This window comes from Oreochromis niloticus, linkage group LG5 (genome assembly GCF_001858045.2).
Source record: "Oreochromis niloticus isolate F11D_XX linkage group LG5, O_niloticus_UMD_NMBU, whole genome shotgun sequence".
Lineage (NCBI taxonomy): Eukaryota > Metazoa > Chordata > Actinopteri > Cichliformes > Cichlidae > Oreochromis > Oreochromis niloticus.
Window position 1 is genome coordinate 36,808,040 of NC_031970.2, and position 24,884 is coordinate 36,832,923.

Here is a 24,884-nt window from a genome sequence, read left to right on the forward strand (position 1 = left end):
AATAAATAAATAAATAAATAAATAAATAGTGCAGAATGGTTGTCTTAAATGTATTTTTGATAATAACTAATCCGCACAAATATCCATTACTACACTATCCACATCACAATTTCACTATGGCCTATTCTTGCTGCCTTCAGGTACTCCTCGTGGTTCAAACCATTACATTTAAGAACAGTATATATTGCACTTTTTGACCCAAAGACATTTGGTTGTCCCTCTGTTAATACTAGACTGTAAGTTTAGTTATCAGCTGTGGCTTTATTCGTTTTCTTAAATGTAAGGCTTCTGTGCAGAAAACTGAAGAGATGTTCTACCGACCTTGACAAAGCTTTGGTAGTTGCTAACAAACACCCGACTACCAAACCTTGTTGGTTCCTCCACCCCTGACGGTGAAATTTCAATACTGCCCCTGAACGCAACACTAGGCCCACTGGAAACCGTGTAGTGGCTCCATGGATCATATCCATATAGTAGGGCGGGCCTTTTTCCGTGTCGCTGCTACAGGGATACCAAGATGGAAATCCAGGGGCTTTCTGATGCCCAAAACATTCAGTCTCAACATGGCGCCCTACACAGAAGCATTTCGTCTTCACATCGATCGGCAACGGGGTCAATACCTCATTTTATTTCCAGCGAAAATGAAGCGGAAGGACTGCTGGAGTCGCTTGAGCTACACAGCGACAACAACAACAACACTAGGCCGAGAACATCGCCGTTTCGCCTACTGGCGGAAAATGGCAGCGAGGTGGCTTGTTCGCCTGTCAGCGCACCGCAAACTACGCTTAAAAGCAATTTACCGGGTAACAGACCGGGTGTGGGATTTCATAACGTGAACCCGGAGAAGGAAAATGAGCTCAGTGCCCTACTAGCTTCACAGGAGTTTGTCAAGACAGCCTGGAAGTACGGATTAGAAAGCGGGGATGTTGTAATGCAAATGGCGCTGCCTCTCTTTGAAGGGGAAGAGGAACCGATGCCGCAGCGGCAACCAACGTTTCCAGTTTTACGGCAGCAGCGTGAGGACGGCTCCTGCAAACAGCCCTCAGTAGGCAGCCATAGCGCTGCGGCGCTGGGGAACTTGAGCACGGTAAACCTGGCGGAACAAACCACCCAGGAGTTTTATGTTCTTTTTAATGTCGTTCAAGACGAAGGCAGCGGCGAGACGAGTAAACAGCGCCCGGATGTGCCTGAGGATGGCGATCAAATGAAAGGTAAAAAGCAGTGTTCCAAAGCAAGTCACTGTGGCCCCATGGAGGCTGGAAACCGCAGTAACGTTGTTTCCTGTGAATCTAATGACACTTTGAACTGCCTCGATACACAGGGCTTGAAACCTGAGCATGTTTTCAATTTGCTGAACGATAATCCCGCGGCGGGTAACGTTAAACAGACTGCCTACCACCCCACAGTCGAAGACGTTGTTTTGACAAACAAATATGGCGATAGGATTTGTGGCCAGATGTGTACCGAAAGCAGCGAAGGTAAACTGGTCAGGGAGCTCTCGTCGCAGCCTCGCGTTGACGAGAGCAGTACCTTGATTTCAGGGACTGCGGGGATCGTGGAAGCCATGGACACATCGGACTTTGGTACAGATTCAGCGGGGCCGCAGGGCGGTGCAAACCCGGTCACGGCCTCCACGAGTCCGCCTGCTAGCGAAACATTTTCCGGAACTATCACGATAAATAACCAAAGCATCATAGTGACTATTGAAAACGGGATACTAACTCTTGCTGCCCCACCCGAGGGCTATGTACATAAGGAGGATGACATGGTTAGCTTGAAGGAGCACTTAGGAATGAAAGATCATGAAGATATTGTTCTCCTTAACTATGACAGTGGTACTAAATCGATCGGGAAGATCAGCACACTGGCAGTAGCCAGTTCCAGCCATCAGGAAGAGCCCACACCTGGTTTGTCTGTCAGCGACTCAGAGCTGGCTCTGGTGGATGACTGTTCCCTGTCAGAGCTAGGTACTTCACTGGACTCCTGTGCCATTGTCAAGCAGGAGTCAGGGTCACTATGTGCAGTAACAGAGGCAGATCTGGGCCCTCCGCCTCCCGAAGCTGCTGTAGCTGGCTGTGACAATGTAGAGTGCCACTCTGTACCAGTAATCAGGTCCAAGAAAGACACCGTGTCCACCTTTGACTGCCCAGAACCAGGCTGCCCCTCCACATTTGACACACGACAGAAACTCAAGGTTCACCTCCTAAACCATGCTGAGGACCCACGTCCATATCAGTGCACTGTGGAAGGCTGCGGCTGGGCATTTGCCACCTCCTACAAGCTAAAGCGGCATCTCCAGTCCCACAACAAGCAGCGGCCACATACGTGCCAGTTTGAAGGCTGTGGGCGGCGTTTTACCACTGTCTACAACCTCAAGGCTCACGTCAAAGTCCACGAGCAGGATAACGCCTTTGCCTGCGAGGTCTGCAACGAGAGGTTTCGCAGTGCTACCCGGCTCACCAACCATCAGAGGGTCCACTTTGAGCCACAGAGGCCTCACAAATGTGAATTCCCAGGTAACTCATACATCAAACAGTGAATTTTGTGCTTTTATGTAACCATTTGGAATTTCTAGCTTTATATTCTACACTTGGAATTGGCTGATGGGTACTTCACAACATCATTGCTATGATACTAAGCACTTTACCAGAAGGTTTGACAAGTTTTGAACAACACAGGGCATTTGCTTATTTCCTGCTACACATTTCTATTCATTATCTGTGCTAGAATAGCTTCGCATGACTTGCAGTTAAAAAAATACTCCAAATTTATCTTATACTGGGACTCAGTATCAACCTCTGAAACGAGCTGTTTTAAACAAACTCTGTGGCTGCCCTACCTAAACAAACTTAAAGCAGCAGGTGGGTCGGGCCATCGTATATTGCCAGTAGTAGAAAAAAATGTTTAAAGGTGAGTGTTTAAAGCAGTCTAAACCCTGAGCGTTTGTCTCACAAGAGTTAAATGTAGATGCACTGATCTATGTTCAATATGAGGGTACATGATTATAACAGTTTCTGTTTAACAGAATATGATGAAAAAAATATATACATATAAAATATGCCTTTATGGTACTGTTGGTGTCCTACATGTTTGTCTTTCTGTCCTACGCAGGCTGTGAGAAAACCTTCATCACCTTCAGTGCTCTGTTCTCCCACAATCGCACTCACTTCAGAGAAACTGGCCACTTCATGTGCACCTACCCAGGCTGTGACAAGACCTACGATAAGGCCTGTCGTCTCAAGATCCATATGAGGAGTCACACGGGTAAATTGAGAATAGATTTAAGGGTCGGTTCAGCTGGGCCTGTTGTTTTCTGTGGTTAATTTTTTTAAAAGCAGCACGTAGCCTACTAAATTAACTCTGGCTTATTCCTAATACATTTTTGTGAAGCAGTCAGCTGCAGTGCCACAAATCCAAACACATTAGCTGTGACTGTTCTTCACAATACTAACACTAATGCAGAGAGTAAAAGTTCCTTCTGAGCTTGCAGCGACAAGTAAACTTGGTGCTTTTGTGGGGAATATGTACAGCTGTAAGTTATTTAAAAAGGCCAATAATTGTGTTGTTTTTTTATGAGCAATGAATTAAATAGAAATCACAAACATAAGTGTGTATGTTGTCACTTTTAGTTCTTAGAAGGACAAAACCAATCAGCAGCTTTAGCGTTCCGAAAGAAAATTGGCCAAAAAAATCTCGATCCAGCTCACAATAAAAGATTTGTGAAGTGAGGATCCTTGCAGCAGTAGGTGTAGTGTAGCATTAGGAATTAGAATAGAATAGAATAGCTTTTTATTGTCACTGTTACAAGAACAGTGAAAGGCAGTTTGGCATCTCTCCATGTGTGTGGAGTACACAATAGCGTAAGTATTTACACAATGACAAATTTACATTTACACAAGAAAGATATGTACAAGTTATACATACACCTGCAAACATACACGCACATACATACATATATGTATATATACATACATATATGTATATATACATATTTGCATCCGTACATGCACACACACACATATTTCCACATACACGCTTACATCTATATACATACACATACATGCCATCTAACTAGCAGGTGCATTGAGAGGTGCAGTGTGATCAGTGATATTGCACATTGAGTGGGGGGGTGCTGTTGGAACTATACTAAATAATGTTATAATAAATACAGTTTAAAGTGGTAAGGGTGTTGTTTGCATTGAAGTATAAACAGAAATACGATTTATAAATAAGGTGTAATGTCCATGAGTGTTGGCAGTGCAGTTATCCTCCAATCAGGGTGGAGGTAGGGCATGTTTGACAGCCTGTGGGTAAAAACTTCTGTTGAGTCTGTTTGTCTTCGACCTGATGGACCTGTAGCGTTTACCAGAGGGAAGGGGGGAAAAAAGTGAGTGTCCAGGGTGCGAGGGGTCTTTAATGATGATGCTGGCTTTCTGCTGAAGTCTGCCAGTATAGATGTCTCTGAGGGGAGTTAGTGAAGTGCCGATTGCCCGCTCTGCTGCCCTCACCACCCGCTGCAGTTTCCTCTTGTCCTCCGCAGTGCAGCAGTTGAACCAGAGTGTGCAGCAGTAAGTCAGAAGGCTCTCAATGGTGGAGTGGTAGAAGTTTACTAGTAGTCTTTGGGGTAATTGGGCCTGACGTAGTTTCCTGAGGAAGTACAGCCTTTGTTGTGCTTTCCCTACCTGGTGGGAGATGTTTGTGGACCAGGTAAGGTCGGCCGAGATGTGGACTCCGAGGAACTTAAAGCTTTCTACCCGTTCTACCTCCTCCCCATCAATGTAGAGGGTAGAGTGCTCAGATCGCTTTGTTCTTCTGAAATCGATTACCATCTCCTTGGTCTTGGCTGTGTTCAGATGCAGGTTGTTGTCGTCACACCATTGCTTCAGATGCTGAACCTCCTCTCTGTAGGCTGAATCATCGTTGTTGTCGATCAGTCCTATGACAGTGGTGTCATCAGCAAATTTTATAATGGTGTTACTGGTTTTTGATTAAAAACTTGTAACTTCCTTTCTCCAGGCGAGAGACCGTTTGTCTGTGACTCAGAGGGCTGCGGCTGGTCTTTCACAAGCATGTCAAAGTTGCTCCGACATAAAAGGTGAGTGAGTGCTTATTCATTTATGTTTTGATCATGGTATAAAATAGTGGACACACTCCATTTGTGTGTAACTTACTGTTAGGAACTAATGATACTGTATCTTTCTGTTTTTTACGTGCCCGGGACTGCAGATGGAAAATAGCTGATAGCTAGATCTGATGCAACACAGCTTTTCCTTTTGTGATTTGTGTATTTTCTACATGTGGCTACCTTTTGATTGACAGGGTGTTGCTCAGTGTGCTTGGTATTAGAGATGGACCGATCCGATATTACATATCGGTATCGGTCCAATACTGACGTAAATTACTGGATCGGATATCGGAGAGAAATAAAAAATGTAATCCGATCCATTAAATATCAAAAAAGCATCTCACAAAACTTGCGACACGGCGTAACTCGGCTCATAACCGTAGCACGTCGGAGCAGTGTGCTCACGTGATAGAGCGGCTGTGTGTATTTGTGGCCTCGCTACCAATCCAGCATTTCATCTCCGAGGAAGTTATCCCAGAGAGAAGTAAAGCAAGTGTGTAAGTTCATCTCTGAATGTTTGTAAAGCGTTCCCACGTTAAGCTTAACAACCGATATATGGAGCGACTGCCTCTCTCTCTCTCTCTCTCCTGCTGCTACTTCAATCGTGAAACTGATCAATGATCAGCTGATCGGCTTTTCTGTTGCGAGTCCGTCTCTCTTCTTTGTTTTTGGCCCACTTTGCACCAGAAAGAGGAAACCAGCAGCGGAACAACAGCAGCACGTTTAAGCTTGATAAGCTGTTGTTAGAATGTATTTAATATTACTTTCTACACCAGGATCCTTTTCTACGTAGCTGACGGCTGGTAACTGTGCAGGGGCGGATCTAGCAATGTTTAGCCAGGGGGGCCGATGGGGCGTGAACAGGGTAAAGGGGGCACAGAGACTTTTCTTTCTTATTCTCATTTAAAATGTCGAGCTTTTAATAAATAATTATCTGGATCTTACACCCAAAGTTTTAATCTGATGTAAAATGTATAGAAGTCCATTACTGTATATAGTAACTGTTAAGTCTAATATAGTAAGCTATAGTACTTTTTCCTTTGGGAAGGTACACAGCAAATCCAGCATGTCTAAATTAACACTGTCAGATTTGATTTCAACACTATTAAAGTGTCTATATGGGTCCACACCAGAGAGTGTTAATTTAACTCTTTTTGGAGAGTTGGTAAGTTAACTCTGATTTAGTGTTAAACACCAAATCTATCTGGAGTTGATAATTTAACACTTACTAATGCTAACTAGGTGTTAAGAGTTTATATATTAACTCTCAAAGAGTATTTTAGTTTAACTACATAAGAGTTATCTTCTAATTAATTCTAAAAAGTGGAAATTCTACTGTTCTGAAATTCTAGAAATTCCTTTGGAAATAAACATTAAAAAGATGCAATGGTTTTTGAAAAACATTTATTCTGAACTGTGCACCACAATTTCAAAACATTTTCTGAAAGATGTAACAGTGTACATGTTCTCACTTTCATTAGAATTTTGTTTATCAAAAGGTTCTCATCACTTATTTCTTCAATACAATATGCATGTCCTTCATTCATCACTTTGTGGAACTTCAACACACTTCTGCTCTCCCCCATATTCCACCTTCATATTCACAGCATATTCTGTGTGGAGATTGATTAAAAATTAGTTGACACTAATTAATTGCACAATTAATCCGGTAATCTATTGCAGCACAGTAAAAAAAGGAATCATTTTTGAGCCATTACTTGTGTAAAATATTTTCCCAAAAGACAAGGACACAGACAACAGGTAATACTGAACTAAATTTAAAACTTCACCTTTTTCATTTTTACCTAAACCGTGTGCACAAAACTCTGGAGGGATCTAAATGCTAATGTAGAACCCAGGCAGGACATATATAGAAAAAAACGAGCAAACAGCAGCTACTGCTGTTTGCTCGTTTTGTTTTGTTTTTATGGGAGATCGTTTTCAGGCTTCAAGTAGCACCATTATACCAACATTTCACATTCTAGACATTGTTTTAAGGGGAATTTAAGTTGACCAAAAATTTGACTGAAAATTCACATGCAAGTTTTTTTTCAAGGCTGTAGTATTTGCCCGCAAACAATACCTTTCAGCTAGCTAAAACAGAATATTATGCTATCACCGAGCAACATGGCTAATGCCTTTCACACAGCTTTGTCTCAACTCCAAAGAGCCACAGAAGTAAAAGCTAATAATAATAATTGAAACAATCTTTGAAAAAATGACTTACCAAGCATGGCAAACAACTCAAATATGTAGAGCAAAAGATTCTGAAAGGCTTGACTTCAGCTTCGATTGGAGCCTATGGTACTGGGGGCGGAGTCTGTGAATTTACTCTATTAGTGTCATAGCCCCTCCAGGAGTTCGGAGTTAAGAGTTCAAGAGTTAATGTTTCCATTGTAACACCTCCAGATTTGACATAGAAACACTCATTTTTAACACTCGGTTTTAACTACTATAATTTTACACCTCAGAGTTACATTAAAGGAATGTGACTCTACTAAGAGTAAAATTAACTCTACTTTTGCAAGAAGACTACTAACACCAATACATTTAACACTTTTGAATTTGCTGTGTACCATCTGTGAATTCTGCAATTCTGTTGAAGAAAGATGTTGAATCTATTTAATTATTCTTGAAAAATAATTTATTTCTGTGCATTTTTTTTTTTCACCCTGCATCAAATTAAAGTTGATTACATCGATTAAGCATCATGAGGTGGAGGGTGGGGGGTGGTTCCCTATGTTTTTTTTGCTGGGAGTTTGCAACCCTATTAGTTAGGTTGCTTAATATTTCTGCTAAGTACTCTTAAAAATACCAGAATAGGGAGGATGGAGTAGGTTCAAGTTTATTAGATTGATCAGTGTTGCTGAACTATGAAATATTTTGGGTGCAGTGTAGTTTTTTACATACAGGTATAACAGAATAGCTTTAGTGTTGTTGTTTATTTAAACTTGAGTATGAACTTATACAAAATGCAGCAAGATATTAAACAGTTTTATTGATTAAAAAACACAATATCGGATTCATATCGGTATCGGCAGATATCCAAATTTATGATATCGGTATCGGACATAAAAAAGTGGTATCGTGCCATCTCTACTTGGTATATTTGGGCTGTCAGCCAGACCTCTCATCATATGCTTCTTTTGGCTCCAAATAATCAAAACAGTCTTAGCAAAATATCTAAGTGGAGCCTTGCGAAAAGCAGCCCAGTAACAACACAGGCTGCATACACCCTCCTCTTCCGTGCTGTCTGTGGGAATGTTTTGCCACTACGTGAAGTGTGATTGCTGTTACATGCCTGTTTTTGTTTTAGTAAACTTGAGCTTGTCACTGCAGTTCTGTTTTACTGGTGCAATTTGACTTTGAAGGCCTTGATTTCTTGTTAAGTTTAGCTTCAGTTTGATCTAACAAAATCTAAATGAATTTCTGTTTTTGTGCTATGACTTTTCTTACCTTGTTTGTAAATGTATGTTTGTGTGTGTGTATAAGGAAACATGACGATGATCGGCGCTTTGTCTGTGCAGAGGAGGGTTGTGGGAAGTCCTTCACCCGGGCCGAACACCTCAAAGGACATAGTATTACCCATCTAGGCACTAAGCCTTTTCAGTGCCATGCAGAAGGTACAAACCTTTTATAAAGGAACATCAACAAAACTGTAATAATTTTCCAGGAGACAGATGTTCACATTTTCTCCCTGAAATATTTACTTAAGACCAGTGTTTCATTGTGACTGCTATCAGTAACATGTGCCTCCTTTGTGTTCTTCAGGTTGTAATGCCAAATTCTCAGCACGTAGTAGCCTCTACATCCACTCCAAAAAGCATAAGCAGGACGCCAGCACCCTGAGGACTCGCTGCCCTGTGGCCAACTGCTCCAAACACTTCTCCTCCCGCAGCAGCCTTAAGAGCCACATGCTCAAACATCACCACCTCAGTCCTGGTTAGTAATTGTTCTGCAGGCTCATGGCTGAAAAATAATGTAGAGAGGACTTAAAGTTCCCTAGCACTGTGCTGCATTTCAGTATACGAGTGTCATACTGTCTGTCAACATCTACACTCAGCCATCTTGATGGTAGAGCTGGGCGATATAAGATTTTTTCATATCACGATATGTTTTTTTCATTTCAGGCGATAACGATATATATCACGATATAAGCCAAATAACTATATTTGTAAGATTTAAATGTGCCGTTGCTCACAAGTAAAATGTGAAATAATTAGCAGTTTGTTTTGATTTAAATATTTATTTCCCATAATAAGTTCAACAGGGTAGATGTACTTAAGGAACATGAGACTTCAGTTTCAGATAAATAAAGGCAAATATTGCAAACTACACAAAAGGCAGCCGCTAAAGCGTTTAAGTTTCAAAATAGAACAAACAAAACAGACTAAATTGTCAATTCCACTTAGAAACAAAATATTAATTCTAAAAATAAATCTTAGGTCGTTTTACAGAAGAACAGACAAAATTGACTAACTTTTGTCAATATCAAATAAACTGAGAACTAAAAGGAAATTGTCAATCTCTCCTTGTTGTATAGCTTAGCTTTTCAAACAGTTTTAACAGTTACTTTAGTCTGACAAAAGCCGAATGACGAATCAGCGCTTTCAGTCAGAGATTGAGCATGCACCGCTTTATTGTATTTCCAGACTTGCTTTTGGCACAATTTACAGTGCGCGCTACTCTGTTTTTTGTCAGACTTGAAATAGCCGAAATACCTTCACACTACGGAACTTCTGTGGCCCTTCTGTTCGACAAGCTCTCCGGCACTGGAACCATCATCTGTTTTTTCTTCGGTAACCTTCGCTCACGCTCTCGGTTGATTTTTCTCTAGTCGGCAAACTCATTTCCTTCGTTACCCGGGCTGCACGGCTGCAAAAACAAATACACATGTGCACCTTGGCGCTTGTGCTGTACGTAACAAGTCACGTGACGTGACGCTGCAGCTGTGATTGGTTCGGCTCTGCGCTACTTAATTTGGATTGGCTGTTCTTTTTTTTTTTTTTAAGAGGACAAGAGCGATGAGGCCTATCGCAATAGTTTAATTTTTCTATCGAGAAAAAGTTATTTCGCAATACATATCGTTATCGTTCTATCGCCCAGCTCTACTTGATGGGAACAAAAATCTTGTGTAACAGAAACGAACCTTACTGGAACATGTTTGATAAAACATCACCCAACTGTTTTCTGTTTCCATGTGGGGCGATGGATTGAAACGATTCCTTCTTTCTTGTGTAACAGTTTTAATCTTTTATTCCACTTGCTGTTGTTCCTGACATGTTTTTTTTAATAAGTTTTTTTTTTTCCCCTGTTTTCCTTCCCAGATGTTCTCAGTCAGATGGAGACCACACCAACCCTGACCCCCAGTAATGAGCTTGTTAGTTCCACACCTACCACGGTTGCAGGACCTGGTATTGCTGGGGGCGACCAGCTGACAAACCTGGACCTCAGCTCTCTGTTCTCTTCTGTGCCTGGAGGAACTGCACCCACTACAGGCATTGGAGTGGGAATCCCAGTTGGTGGGGGTACGTCTAATGGCCCGTTCACAATGGACCTCTCCTTGGTCAGCTCTGGCATCCTGACCATCGACCCCTCTTCAGTGGGAACTACACTTGTTACCAGCACTAACACCACAATGGCTAAGGCTGTGGACCCTCTTATATTGGCAGGCAATGCCGACATGACCCCCCACCCCAACCTGGAGGGAACAGCGAGTGACGTCCTGCCCCCACAAGGCACCCTTAACCTGGACGATGTGCAGACAGTTACCCCAGAGGCACTGGGAACCCTCACTGCCCTTACTATGCAGGGTACTGGTGCCACTGTGGACCCCACTCTGCAGCACCCACTCAGCTCGTCCAGCTCCCTGAGCGTGGAACCCCCAGCCTCCCTGGCTGTAGCTCCTGTTGCCGAGCTCCTTGGCTCACCATCTAAGGTGGTGGAGGTGGGTGGCCAAGGAGGTGCTGGGACTCTTTTGGGTTGTGTGGAGGTGCTGGGACCCCAGGAGGGAGGAAAAGTGCTCACTCAGTTTGTTTTTCCTGGTCACAGCAGCAGCTTCAGCCCACAGAAAGAGTCGGAACTCAGTTCTGTGTCACCAAGCAGTTTCCTGGTGAGCATAGATACTCACAGATTAAATAAACCAATCGAAACACAGCTGATACAGAAAATACATTTGCGACTTTCAGACATACAAGCTTTCCTCTTAATCTCAAAAGGTAACCGGTTGGGTAAGGACCATGCTCACCTTTCTGTAACAGATGCAAAACCAAAAAAGACTCATAGTTCAATGACATATAAAGGGTCTTTGATAATGAATCGTGTCAGTCTCCATTCTTTCATCTAAAATGGAAAAAATATAGCCATCGTCTCAGATGTTTTTTTTTCTTTCTTTGTTGTTGTTCAGTCTTCTGATCTTTGAATGAATGTCCTTTTTTATTTGACAATATGTTGTTCAGTCGTGGCACATACGTATTTAACAACATTAATCACAATCAGTAGACAAAGCAGTCAACAGACAGATGATGAAAGGTGGTGCAAACCTAACATGCTCCCATTTTGCTTGACAGGAGAGTGGGGGCTCGGCTAGGACTGACTACAGAGCCATCCAGCTGGCTAAGAAGAAGAAGCAGAGAGCCCCCTCGGCCTCCTCCGGTGACATACATTGTTTAGTTTCATGCTAGCCAAAGCTCCAGTAACTTTTAGACTGACAAGAATTTCTTTTGACTTGTCCAGGGACTTCAAGCTCAAGTCAGAGAAAAGCTAAAGGAACAAAGGCTGCCACAGCTCCAGGACCACTCGCTCCCTCTGGGGCTCGCTATGGTGATGGAGCTGCAGTAGCAAATGGGGGCCTGACTCTCCGTGACCCCATCACCGGTGCTCAGTATGTCCAGATCCACCTGCTACAGGTGAGATATGACAAGTTGGGGAAGGTGGTAAATCTGCCCTGGTCAGAAAACGTAAAGCTGTCTAGACCAAACCGTGATATTTACGGTTCACATAAGCTCATGATTTGGATAACTCACCGCTGCTACTGTCTGGGTGCATGCCTTTGTTTTAATGAGAATTTGTTCCATAGATTTTAATTCCTTCTCCTGCATTTTTACTGCACAGTGTGAAATTGACCTTTTTGTGTACCGTGAAAACATATTAGTTGCTATTTGGGAACTAAGAACACACAATATGTGCAGAGCAACATCCCATAAGCTCATTAAGGTGCCAGTTTAACACTGGCTACAGGGAGTTGTTCTGTCTGAGGCTTGTTTTTACCATTTGGTCAAATGTGTGCCATTAAAACCAGCTGTATTGTCGTTTCCCATTACAATCAAGTCCCACCGAATGTGCGTGGGGTCGTTATAGCAACGTGTCCGTACTTTCTGTGATGTCATTTGTATGCCACACGAACCGAGGAGGGTGACTGGCGATGGTATACCTGCTGCTGTCTGTGGGTTTTTGTCACATTTGGGGACCACCGTGCTGTTTTTGTGCAGCCTTGTCGCTCGTTGCCAAGTTTCAAAAATGGTGGTTTTTGATTTTTATGAACTAGACACTCATGCCATTGAATAGCCAATCACTGGCATGCAGTCTGATGATGCCACATTTTCAGATCACTTCATGACTAAAAAAAGTACCAGGTACTATCACCTAATGGGAAACTCTAAAAAACCATGTCGAGCCAACCTGTGTAGGCACTAATGGAAACGGGCTATATATGCCAGAAGCTACAAGGACATTGGTGAAAGTGAAACCCAATTCCTCGGCTCAGTATCAGGAAACACCTGAAGCAAAGGCCTCTCTGTGGCGGCAGAAATGGAAAAAGTTGAATGATGTAAAATAACTCGGCTAGAGAAAAGTGTATAAACATTCTGCACAGACCTGTGGACATTAAAGTTGGTGCTGCTAGCACAGCTAATGCAAGCCACACCCAAACATAAAACGCTGTATGTTTCGTTTCAGAGTTCTAAGTCTGAATACTCCAGTAATCTGATTTCGTTCTCCTGACTGATCAACTAGTAAATTAGTAAAAAATGACTAGAAGCATCCAACTAGGGACTGTTTTTCTTTACATTCTTTTATCACATAATTGGGTGCAGCGTGCACTGAACAGCAGACTGATGCAGAGCGGTTGTTGGAGTGTCTAATCAATGTGTGAACACGCAGGATGACCCAGCCAGTGATGGAGACCTGGCCTTCCAGTTGAGCTCTCAGCCCTCCAGCTCCCACTCGCAGCTCACTGTTGACCTGCCTGTCAACATTTTACAGGTGGGATTTGTGTTGCTAATCTTTTCTGTCTTTAAAGAGACATTTGATGGCATTTGTGCTTTGACTTTCTGTTATGAAATCGGTTGTGTTTGTCCTTTGTAATAGCCACAGAATAGTGACACTGTCAGCCTTTAGAGAACTGAGCTGTGATGCCTTTCTCCACAGGAGTCTTCGGTGATTACAGAGGACGACAATGGCTCTGACAACTCCCAGTTCACAGGAAGCACAATCAACCTTCAGGACTTGGAGTGAACACCTATACTGCTGCGGGGTCAGAGGTCTATCAGCAGCTGCCCTCCATCCACAGTTTACATGGACAAACCCCCCTGAGATGATAGATTTCATCAAACCTCACCCTCGAAGGGCTTTTTGGACATGTGCTCCGTGGAGTTTGTGGAGGGGGTGGTCATGATTCAGCAGATAATGCACCTTGAGAAGAAGAAAAGAGGATTCTTTGTTGAGAATGTTATCGTATTATTTTAAGTCCAGTTTGTACCAAATTCAAAGCTGAGAGCACAGTTATGTCAGAGGCTGCTCCGTCCTCTGTGGGTGTTAACAGAGGACGTCTGATGATGATGTCTGTTCCACAGTGCCACATTGCCACTCACATGCGCACACACAGTGCGCTGTTTATTCTCCAGTTGCCTTATGAACTCATGCTTCACGCTGTGCACGCGTCCACTGGCAGGTTACCTGCTTTATTTGTTGTTCTTTTCTCTTGTGTTTTCTTAGATTTATTTTTCTATGGCAGCAGTAATTCCATGTTGAAAACATGCCTGTCCATGCATTTGTATACATGAGTAACTACCTTCTAATGATGATTTCAGTTTATTTATTATTAGCTACGGGTTTACAGAATGGCAGAGCCAAAAGCAGAAGAATTAAAGACTCAAAGCACAATCAGAAGGGTGTGTGAAGTAGCCGTCATTTCACTTTGTTTGGTTAAATGAAAAATGCAGATAAATGTGTAACAAAGGGGAGATTCATTTAGAAAGGAAGTGGTATCCCTTTACTGAATTTAAGTCGTAGTACTGGTGAAGCTGATCATCTCACAGTAGAAGAAACAGAGTTTGAAGCAAGGACCAGTCGGCAGCAGATCTGCAGAGTTTTAGAAAAGAAAAAACAATCCGAGGTTTAAAAATAGAGTGAGTGTAATTGAAGAAGTGTTGTCAGTAACAAATGGCAAAGTTTGGTCACATGGGTTTTTTGTGCTATCATTTATTTTGAAATGTCCCATTTAGCCAATATAAACAGAGTGGCATATATAATTACATAGATATATTTATCTATGTATCTATTTGAACTACCCAGTTAAACTACAAGTAAATCTCTAGCTGGGAGCACATCCTTATTTAGATGTGACAGCGTTTCTAGTAGAATAATGGCTGATGTCTTGAGCATGGATTGAGGCTGCTGTTTGTTGAAGGCCTCAGAGGGGACTGGCCGCAGATCCCCCTGTACTAATGAGAAGTGAATTAACTGAGGGAGGGGCATGAGTATGAACTGCTTGTAGTGCAGGGGGCCATATGGAGGTGTGGACCCACTCTTGAAATTCAGATAAATATTATCTGTTATCAGTTATCTCTGATTCTTGAAGGTCTGGATGACTTTTGATTTTCTCCTGAAATCAAACCAAGTTAAAGTGGCCTCAAACACCACAGACACATTTAACCACTGACACTGGCAGGAAAAAGGTTTGGGCATTTCACTCACCAAAAAGTGAAGCATGTAATTCCAATAAAAATGCTCAAAAATACTCTTAAAATGCAGCAACAGCACAAAGACGATGAGCAGGTCCAGTTCAGCGAGAAGAGGTAAATGTGCAGTTACAGCTTCCCATGTAGGCACACACCTAACTTAAGGATTGAATAAAGGGGTTATACGTAAGGGTCACTCACTGTATAGTTGTTTTTAAAAGTGAATTCAAATCACATTTCCTCATGGAAAAAATGAATCACTTTTGCCCTACCACGCCAGCCCTAAATCTACAGGGTGGGCCATTTATATGGCCACACCGTAATAAAATGGGAATGGTTGGTGATATTAAAGTCCTGTTTGTGCCACATTAGTATATGTGAGGGGGCAAACTCCTCAAGATGGGTGGTGACCATGGTGGCCATTTAGAAGTCGGCCAACTTGGATACAACTTTTGTTTTTTCAATAAGAAGAGGGCCATGTGACACATCAAACTTATTGGTAATGTCACAAGAAAAACAATGGTGTGCTTGGTTTCAACGTAACTTTATTCTTTCATGAGTTATTTACAAGTTTCTGACCACTTATAAAATGTGTTCAATGTGCTGCCCATTGTGTTGGATTGTCAATGCAACCCTCTTCTCCCACTCTTCACACACTGATAGCAACACCGCAGGAGAAATGCCAGCACAGGCATCCAGTATCCGTAGTTTCAGGTGCTGCACATCTCGTATCTTCACACCATAGACAATTGCCTTCAGATGACCCCAAAGATAAAAGTCTAAGGGGGTCAGATCGGGAGACCTTGGGGGCCATTCAACTGGCCCACGACGACCAATCCACTTTCCAGGAAACTGTTCATCTAGGAATGCTCGGACCTGGCACCCATAATGTGGTGGTGCACCATCTTGCTGGAAAAACTCAGGGAACGTGCCAGCTTCAGTGCATAAAGAGGGAAACACATCATCATGTAGCAATTTCAAATATCCAGTGGCCTTGAGGTTTCCATTGATGAAGAATGGACCCACTATCGTTGTACCCCATATACCACACCAAACCATCACTTTTGTTGTTCCAACAGTCTTGGAGGGATCGATCCAATGTGGGTTAGTGTCAGACCAATAGCGGTGCTTTTGTTTGTTAACTTCACCATTCACATAAAAGTTTGCCTCATCACTGAACAAAATCTTCTGCGTGAACTGAGGGTCCTGTTCCAATTTTTGTTTTGCCCATTCTGCAAATTCTGTGCGCCGATCTGGGTCATCCTCGTTGAGATGCTGCAGTAGCTGGAGTTTGTAAGGGTGCCATTTGTGAGTAGCTATTAGCTAATATCCGCCAAAGGGATGTTCGACTAATGCCACTCTCCAGTGACATGCGGCGAGTGCTATGCTGTGGGCTCTTGCTGAATGAAGCTAGGACAGCCACTGTTCATTAGTGACAGTTTTCTTGCCTCCACATTTTGGCAAATCCAACACTGAACCAGTTTCACGAAACTTAGCAAGCAGTTTGCTAACTGTAGCATGGGAGATGGGTGGTCTCGTAGGGTGTCTTGCACTGAAATCTGCTGCAATGACCCGGTTACTGCGTTCACCAGATATCAACACGATTTCGATCCGCTCCTCACGTGTTAACCTCTTTGACATGTCAATGGCTGTGAACAAAGAGAAACTTGTAAATAACTCATGAAAGAATAAAGTTACGTTGAAACCAAGCACACCATTGTTTTTCTTGTGACATTACCAATAAGTTTGATGTGTCACATGGTCCTCTTCCTATTGAAAAAACAAAAGTTGTATCCAAGATGGCCGACTTCTAAATGGCCACCACCACCCATCTTGAGGAGTTTGCCCCCTCACATATACTAACATATACTCATATATACACATATACTGGCACAAACAGGACTTTAATATCACCAACCATTCCCATTTTATTACGGTGTATCCATATAAATGGCCCACCCTGTATAACACTGTGCAGATATGGATCAAAATTCTGCTCAGATAAGTCTGTGAAGGTTCTCAGTCATCCAGGTCATCGTAGTCAAAGGAGTTTGCAAAGAAAAGCGTCTGGACTTCTTTAAGTTGCTTGAAGACGTTTCACCTCTCATCTGAGAAGCTTCTTCAGTTCTAAGGTCAAATGGCCGAGAGTCCCAGATTTAAACCCAGTGGGAGTATCCCCCCAATGAGGGACAAAGGACCCCCTGGTGATCCTCTAATCACATGCGCCAAGGTGTGAAAGCGGGTGTGGGACCTAATCAGCCAGGGTTTCGGGTGTGCCCATTGTGAAACCTGGCCCCACCCTATCATGTGAATTCCTGAGGTCAGATGGCCCAGGATGTGAGTGGGCGTTAAGGCGTCTGGGGAGGGAACTCAAAACTGGATTATAGATGGCAGACAGTTGGTGTCGTAAACCACCGCCTCTGTTCAAAGATGGTCGCTCACAGTGGACATAGATGGCCTCTTTCACTCCTCTTTCAAACCATCTGTCCTCTCTGTCCAATATGTGAACATTGGCATCCTCAAAAGAGTGACCTTTGTCCTTAAGATGCAGATGGACTGCTGAGTCTTGTCCTGTGGAGGTGGCTCTTCTATGTTGTGCCATACGCTTGTGAAGTGGCTGTTTGGTCTCTCCAATGTAGAGGTCTGGGCATTCCTCGCTGCACTGTACAGCATACACCACGTTGTTCAGTCTGTGTTTTGGAGTTTTGTCTTTCGGGTGAACCAGTTTGTGTCTGAGTGTGTTGCTGGGTCTGAAGTACACTGGGATGTCGTGCTTGGAGAAAACTCTCCTGAGTTTCTCTGATACACCGGCTACATAGGGGATGACAATGTTGTTGTGTCTGTCTTTCTTATCCTCCCTCGCTGGTGTCTGATCTTCTTTTCTGTGCCTCTTTGCTGACTTTATGAACGCCCAGTTAGGATAACCGCATGTTTTCAGTGCTTCCTTTACATGTGTGTGTTCCTTCTTTTTTCCCTCAGGCTTAGAGGGAACATGTTCTGCCCGGTGGTGTAGGGTCCTAATTACTCCAAGTTTGTGTTCCAGAGGGTGATGGGAGTCAAAGAGGAGGTACTGGTCCGTCTGTGTGGGCTTCCGGTAAACTTCAATGTTGAGGTTGCCATTCTCTTCAATGTGCACCGCGCAGTCCAGGAAGGGCAAACAGTAATCCTTAGTGTCTTCCCTGGTGAACTTGATGTTTTTATCCACAGCATTAATGTGCGCAGTGAAGGATTCCACTTCTTGTGTCTTGATTTTGACCCAGGTGTCGTCCACATATCTGTATCAGTGGCTGGGTGCTCCTCCTTTGAAAGAGCCAAGAGCCTTTCTTTCCACTTCCTCCATGTAAAGGTTGGCTACAATAGGTGACACAGGGGAGCCCATGGCACAGCCATGTTTTTGTCTGTAGAAGCCTTCGTTGTATTTGAAGTATGTTGTGGTAAGGCAGAGGTCTAACAGTGTGCAGATCTGATCGGGTGTGAAGTTGGTCCTGTCTTCCAAGGAGCTGTCTTCTTGTAGTCGTTTTCTGACAGTCTCCACTGCTTCCGTGGTGGGTATGCAAGTGAAGAGAGAGACTACGTCAAAGGACACCATGGTTTCATCTGGATCCAGGGTAAGTTTCTGGACCTTGTCGGTGAAGTCGGTGGAGTTCTTGATGTGGTGTGGGGTGTTCCCCACGAGAGGTGCGAGGATGGTAGCAAGGTGTTTCGCAATGTTATAAGTGGCTGAGTTTATGCTACTGACTATGGGTCTGAGTGGGACCCCTTCCTTGTGGATCTTAGGAAGTCCATAAATGCAGGGTATGGCATCCCCTGGATAAAGGCGGTGATATTTGAGGCGGTCAATGATTTTGTCCTTTTCAAGGTCTTGAAGGCAAGCTATAACTGCTCAGATAAATACGTTTTTTGACTTTTTAATGATGATTTTATTAGATTTTTTATAACACTGATTGTTACCGTACACCAAATACTACGGTGGCCCCTAGAGACAAAGCACGTACAAACTCCAAAGCACATGCAAACTCCAAAACACATGCAAACTCCAAAACACTTGCAAAATCCAAAACACTTGCAAACTCCAAAACACTTGCAAACTCCAAAACACATGCAAAATCTAAAACACTTGCAAACTTCAAAACACTTGCAAACTCCAAAACACTTGCAAACTCCAAAACACTTGCAAAATCTAAAACACTTGCAAACTTCAAAACACTTGCAAACTCCAAAACACTTGCAAACTCCAAAACACTTGCAAACTCCAAAACACATGCAAACTCCAAAACACAACGGAAGTGCTCCAGGACGCTAGGGGCAGTGTTGAGCTTTTGTTACCTAGTAACTACACAAGCCAGGAAGTACCAATGACCGGATTTGGGCTCTATCCCAATTCAGGGTCTGCAGCCTTAAAGGCCGCATTTTAAGGCCAAAGGCTGTCCCAATTCAAAGGCTGCTCGAAATGCGGCCCTCAAATGTGTCCTTAATTTCCCTGAATTTTAAGGATGGGTCGGTGTTGCCTTCATGGCCCAACATATCCCAGATTTCATAGCGCGGCGGTGGTGTGGATAATTTTGCCGAAAAAAAAACGGAGGAAGCGGAGCCGCCAAAGAGTAAACTTTCAGAAGTAAGTACTGAATATTATGTCACTTATTTATGCGCAAATGTTTTTATAATGAAGAACATTAAAACATTACTGTTGGCCACATGTCAGCAAAGTTAAGTGACATTAGCGATGTTTGTACTAACTTGGGTTTAAAGCCTTTACTTTAAAATATACGCCGTTCAATAGTTGACTTTAATCTTACAGAGAATGTGATGATTTTATGGATAATTAAAGTCAGTCATATATCCACAAACACAACAAGCTGAAAGTTAGTGATGCTGCTCGGTTTGCAGTCCTGAATATGACGGCACAAGCAGGATTCACTGCACTGTTAATGTTAGCTATGTTATATTGCTGCCTCTGTTCGGTGGTGTCGAGCCAAACGGACTTTAACGTGTGTTTGAACGAGCTGACGGTTCACTCGTTAAGCTGAAAGAAAGATGCTTTAATCACAGGAGTCACACATGTGTCCACTGCACCATCTGGGAACTCTTCTTGTTTAGCACTCGTAATAACACAAACACTAAATCCTCCTTCTCTTGTGCTGTTTTGTAGCAGTGTGTACACCTGAGACTGTCACCTGTCTGTCCTGCACTCTCTCTCTGTTTCTTTCTCTCTGATTGTGGAATAAAAGTATGAACATGTGTTTATAAGTTACACTTGTGTTTGAATCCTGCAGCTTATCACACATTTGATTTCCATGTGTGACAACTGCAAGTGTCCAGAGTGAGGACAGACTGAGGGACCCACTGCTGCACATCATCTGTGAGGCTTTGCACCCCTGATGATCCACCAGGACAAACTCAGCAGTGTGTGAGGAAGAGGAGGAGGAAGAGCCAGCAGCAGCTGACAGATGGAGAGAATAGACAGACTGTTCCCTGTTTGTAAAGGACTGCTAGAAAAGTTTAACATCACTAATTGTCTGTCCTGAATCAGTCTTATTAGGTAATGTTCAAATAATGTGATCATCCCAGTGTTTTCAGTGTGGGAGAAAGTACTCAGGGCCTTCAAGTTACACACTATGAAAGGCAGCAACAAGTTTCATATTCAGAAACCTAAAGTATGTATCAGCAGCAGAATGGAGCTAAAAATAAATGTTTGTTTCAGTTCTATGAAGCTTTGAGTATTTTGGATTAGTAGCACTGCTGTGTTTGTTGCATCATATTGCTGTAACTGTTTATATGCTTTATATATTCTGAGGTAAGTTGATCTATAGTGTTACATCATATTCTATAAGGATGTTATGTGTTTGTATACTTTCTGCCCAGTTTGACCCATTTAGCAGAAGTCAGCCTGTTTAAGGCTCTGATATCTATTCTGTGTGACTTAAAGCAGTTATGACATGGTCTGATTTTCTCACCCAATAAAGGAATATTTCATATATCAGTCTGATCTTCATTCTATCAGAAACAGTTATCACAGTTTGTACATTTTCTTTTTATAAATATATGTAAGCAATGAGCTAAATTTAGCAATGCCAACATACTGAAGGAACAACATTTGTCTCTTATATATGATACACCTATATATGCACTGTCAAAGATACTTCTCTTTGAGTGAAGATTTAAGGTGATAAGACATATAGATAACTGCAACTAGAATCTGTACTGAAGCTCAGTATTTGACACAGAGTTCATGTTCACTGCTGTAATAACTTATGATGATTAATATAATAACTATAATATTGGCCATATTATATTTACATTACCACAGTGAGATGACTTTAGTCTCATGAACAACATTAGCTAATTGTTATTTACTAACTAATCTTAAATGACTGTTCAGTACAGAAATGAAGCCCAAAAATCGTGTTTTACTGTCCTGTGGTCTCAGCCTCAGATACTTATCAAATCACACAAAGCTCTTGTAGAAACAAACAAACAAATGAACAAAATATGTTCTCCTTCATTTCTGTCAAACAAAGTTGTATGACACGTTTCCAGCGGTTAGTATCATGGTTGCTAGGCAACCTGGGAAGCGCGACGGAGACTAGACCGTCCCATACAGACAAACTTGCCGTTTATTTTGCAAATCGAGCTCAACACTGCCCCTAGCGTCCTGGAGCACTTCCGTTGTGATTTGGAGTTTGCATGTGTTTTGGAGTTTGCAAGTGTTTTGGATTTTGCAAGTGTTTTGGAGTTTGCATGTGTTTTGGAGTTTGCAAGTGTTTTGGAGTTTGCAAGTGTTTTGGATTTTGCAAGTGTTTTGGAGTTTGCAAGTGTTTTGGATTTTGCAAGTGTTTTGGAGTTTGCAAGTGTTTTGGAGTTTGCATGTGTTTTGGAGTTTGTACGTGCTTTGTCTCTAGGGGCCACCGTAAAATACAGTGGATGAAAGTAAATTTGAATTGTCTATAGAACGGTGCAGTATTCTTTTACTGCTTCAATGTTTTGTTATAATGTATATTCAGATGTAACTTAAATAATCCTTTCGATATCAATCTTTAAACAAAGTATATCTAACCAAAATATGCCTCTGTCCTGAGACCTAGTGGAACTCATATAGTGATTACATGTTGCCTAAAAGAACTCAAACATATTATTTTCTGTTAGAAATGAAGTACTACTACCACGAACTCACTGCTATTGGCAGAATGCTGGTTTTTACTGAAGTGAACTGGCTCCATCTTTTACAGCACATTGTTAGGTGATCATCCTGCAACTGTGACATCCCAATAATTTACCTTGATTGGTAAATCCATATCATATCATATGGTGTGTGACTCCTGTCCTCCTCCCTGTTTAGGATTTCTGACTGTAGTAAAATTCCCTTCATCCATCACCTACTCCAGCAGAACTATACTGAAGTAAAAATGTATCCTAAACTGTGTAAAACAACAAAGGACATTACTAATGAAGACTGATTATACGGAACCTTGAGCAAATATGGCATCCTGCGTTCTTCATTCAGCAACAACTCAGCAATAAAAAGTTTTTATTCCAGCAGTGTGATGTTCAGAGTTCAGCTGTGAGTTCAACAAATTGTTGTTAAAATTATAAATATATCAGGAGGCTATGAATGAAATGGAAAATGCAGTTACAGTTAAAAATTTATATGATCTGCATAGCTGTGTTTAATTATGTCGATTGCTTTCACGAATGATTGGATGGCATAGCAATGAATTATGGGACAGCATTTTCTCCTCTCTTTTCATAAAGGATGGGCCAGTGTATCATCTGCTAAAGAAAGCCATAAAGCAACCGTTGGAACTCCTTTTCTTAATATTTGAAGAGTTGGAACATCTGTTATTATGGCTGCCATGCAGATACTTGGTCACATCTCTCATTAAGCGCCTTGAGGCGACTGCTGTTGTGATTTGGCACTATATAAATAAAATTGAATTGAATTGAATTGGATTCATTGAGAAATCTTACTGAGCAAAATACATGTGTGAAACGCACCCTTACTTTTTCCAGCCACGTGTGACCAGGACAGGTGTAGAGCCATCATCTTTCACCTGTTTATAATGTATGTATAAATGTATAAATAATCCCCATTATGGGCAAGCATATATTAAAGAAACCTGTTTAAAGTTATAAAAGTTGAAGATAACTAATCACTGTACCACTGAATTAACATGCACAGACATTTTTTTTCAAAATGAATGTAGTTGTGACAGAACCAGGAATATTTGGAGGTTTTTTTTAGATGTCTTATACAGTAATATTATCAGTGCTAGAGATTTTCCGGATTTAGACTGTTTTTATACTTAACCCATAAACCTTTGTATAGACTGTCCTCTCCCCATTTCATAAGGGGACAAATATGTTGCAAAATCATTTCTAGTTGGTCTCTCTCTCCTTCCATGCAGTCATGCAGTGCTTATTTACACCAGTAGATGGAGACCAAGTCATATAAAGCATCTCCATGACTTCCACAGGGACAGCAAATCCTGATAAAGGCATCATATGAGTCTCAGCTCTTCATAATCCACAGTGATCTTTCAACCATTCTTCCAGCACTTAGGTATGAGGAGTATCATAAATTCTTGTGGAATTATAATGTATTGTCTTACCTGACCTAAGTCTGCATGCAGATCAGTACACTAGAATAGCATGTGGAGTCAAAGACCTGAGTTGGAGGTTTTCCCACTTAGGGCTCAAAATAAAAATATTACAAAGCACATTGTTTCCTGAATCTAAATAAGTAATCTTCAGTGCCTAAATCTAACCAAGTAGTCTTGACTGCTTAAACCTAACCACATTTTAAGCAAAAGTAAAAAAGTGCATGGGGAAAAAAAGCTAAATAAAGTGCAGAATACAAAAGTCCAAACATGACCCTAGCTGCAGTTTCTTAGATGACAAACATGCAACTTCTAGGTCTTAAAAACAGGAGCAGTGTCTCTTGGCAGTCATTACTGCTACAACCAGTTTGTCAAGGCAAGAAACACCTTACATGTAACAGGAACACGGAGGTGGTATCTGCCAAAATGGGATAATGTTAAGCCCAAGAAACAGTTTCCAAGGTGCACATAGCATACGCAGCCCTTTCTGATTCACAGTGTGTCAAATACACGTATATAGTTTTTAGTAACTACACCTAATCAAGAGGGAAAATCATGAGTTATTTCAAATGTGGATTTTATTGTTCTTTAATGAGAAGTTATAGGTCTGTGCAGCTAGTGTATCAATGCACACCCACACCAAAGTGCACTTTACACAATTTTCTGTGACACATGTCACAGTATGGCAGTATTATAAAATGTACTGGTGCACCTATTGGAAGGTCCAAATTTAGCAAAATTATGAATCCCTCAGTATTTCTAGGAATGGGATTTAGCTGGAGACAGCATCTAATAGCTGTTAGTGATATTGCATTTTAGTTACTGATTTTTGATAGCCGTGCTTCACTGCTTTCTAGCTGATGCATAAGAAATAAAATACATGCACAAGATGACTATGCTAGCTGAGGGCTTGTTAAGATAACTACCATTAGCAAATGTTGCTATTTGATGAGGGTCTAGGTTTGAAACTTCTAAGTTAAACGTACAGAAGGCCCACGGGTGCCACCTTAGTTTGTTTAATAAACTTTAGGTTTAATAAAGCAGACAATTTATCAATATTAATAACTTCTGGATTACATTCAGTTATGTCAATTCTAGGCTTCTGGTGTCACTGGAATATGGAATTAATTAATATAGCTATAGCATCCATAGCAAACATGACATTCTCACCTGATGTCATGTTATCTCAGATGGCCCCGCCCCTCA

General features: G+C 41.9%; 1 protein-coding gene and 1 long non-coding RNA gene across 2 annotated transcripts; both read left to right on the top strand.

The window, feature by feature from the left end:
- Positions 1-424: 424 nt before the first annotated feature.
- si:dkey-156n14.3 (zinc finger protein ZXDC) lies at positions 425-14,293 on the top strand. The gene is made up of 10 exons (XM_003446512.5): positions 425-2,516; positions 3,112-3,264; positions 5,017-5,095; positions 8,618-8,748; positions 8,897-9,067; positions 10,453-11,237; positions 11,695-11,779; positions 11,861-12,033; positions 13,286-13,387; positions 13,553-14,293. The coding sequence occupies exons 1-10, from the start codon at positions 518-520 to the stop codon at positions 13,637-13,639; spliced, it is 3,765 nt and encodes a 1,254-aa protein (XP_003446560.1). The 5' UTR covers positions 425-517; the 3' UTR covers positions 13,640-14,293.
- Positions 14,294-19,534: 5,241 nt separating this feature from the next.
- On the top strand, positions 19,535-20,389 carry LOC112846835 (uncharacterized). The gene is made up of 2 exons (XR_003220013.1): positions 19,535-19,699; positions 20,358-20,389. It is a non-coding gene; the product is annotated as an uncharacterized LOC112846835 (long non-coding RNA).
- Positions 20,390-24,884: the final 4,495 nt, after the last annotated feature.

Excerpts from the sequence above, each read along its gene's own strand:
- si:dkey-156n14.3 (XM_003446512.5), top strand. The coding sequence starts at position 518 with ATGGAAATCCAGGGGCTTTCTGATGCCCAAAACATTCAGTCTCAACAT. Across the intron at positions 8,749-8,896 it reads TTTTCAGTGCCATGCAGAAG|GTTGTAATGCCAAATTCTCA; the intron begins GTACAAACCTTT and ends TGTGTTCTTCAG. Across the intron at positions 11,780-11,860 it reads AGCCCCCTCGGCCTCCTCCG|GGACTTCAAGCTCAAGTCAG; the intron begins GTGACATACATT and ends TGACTTGTCCAG.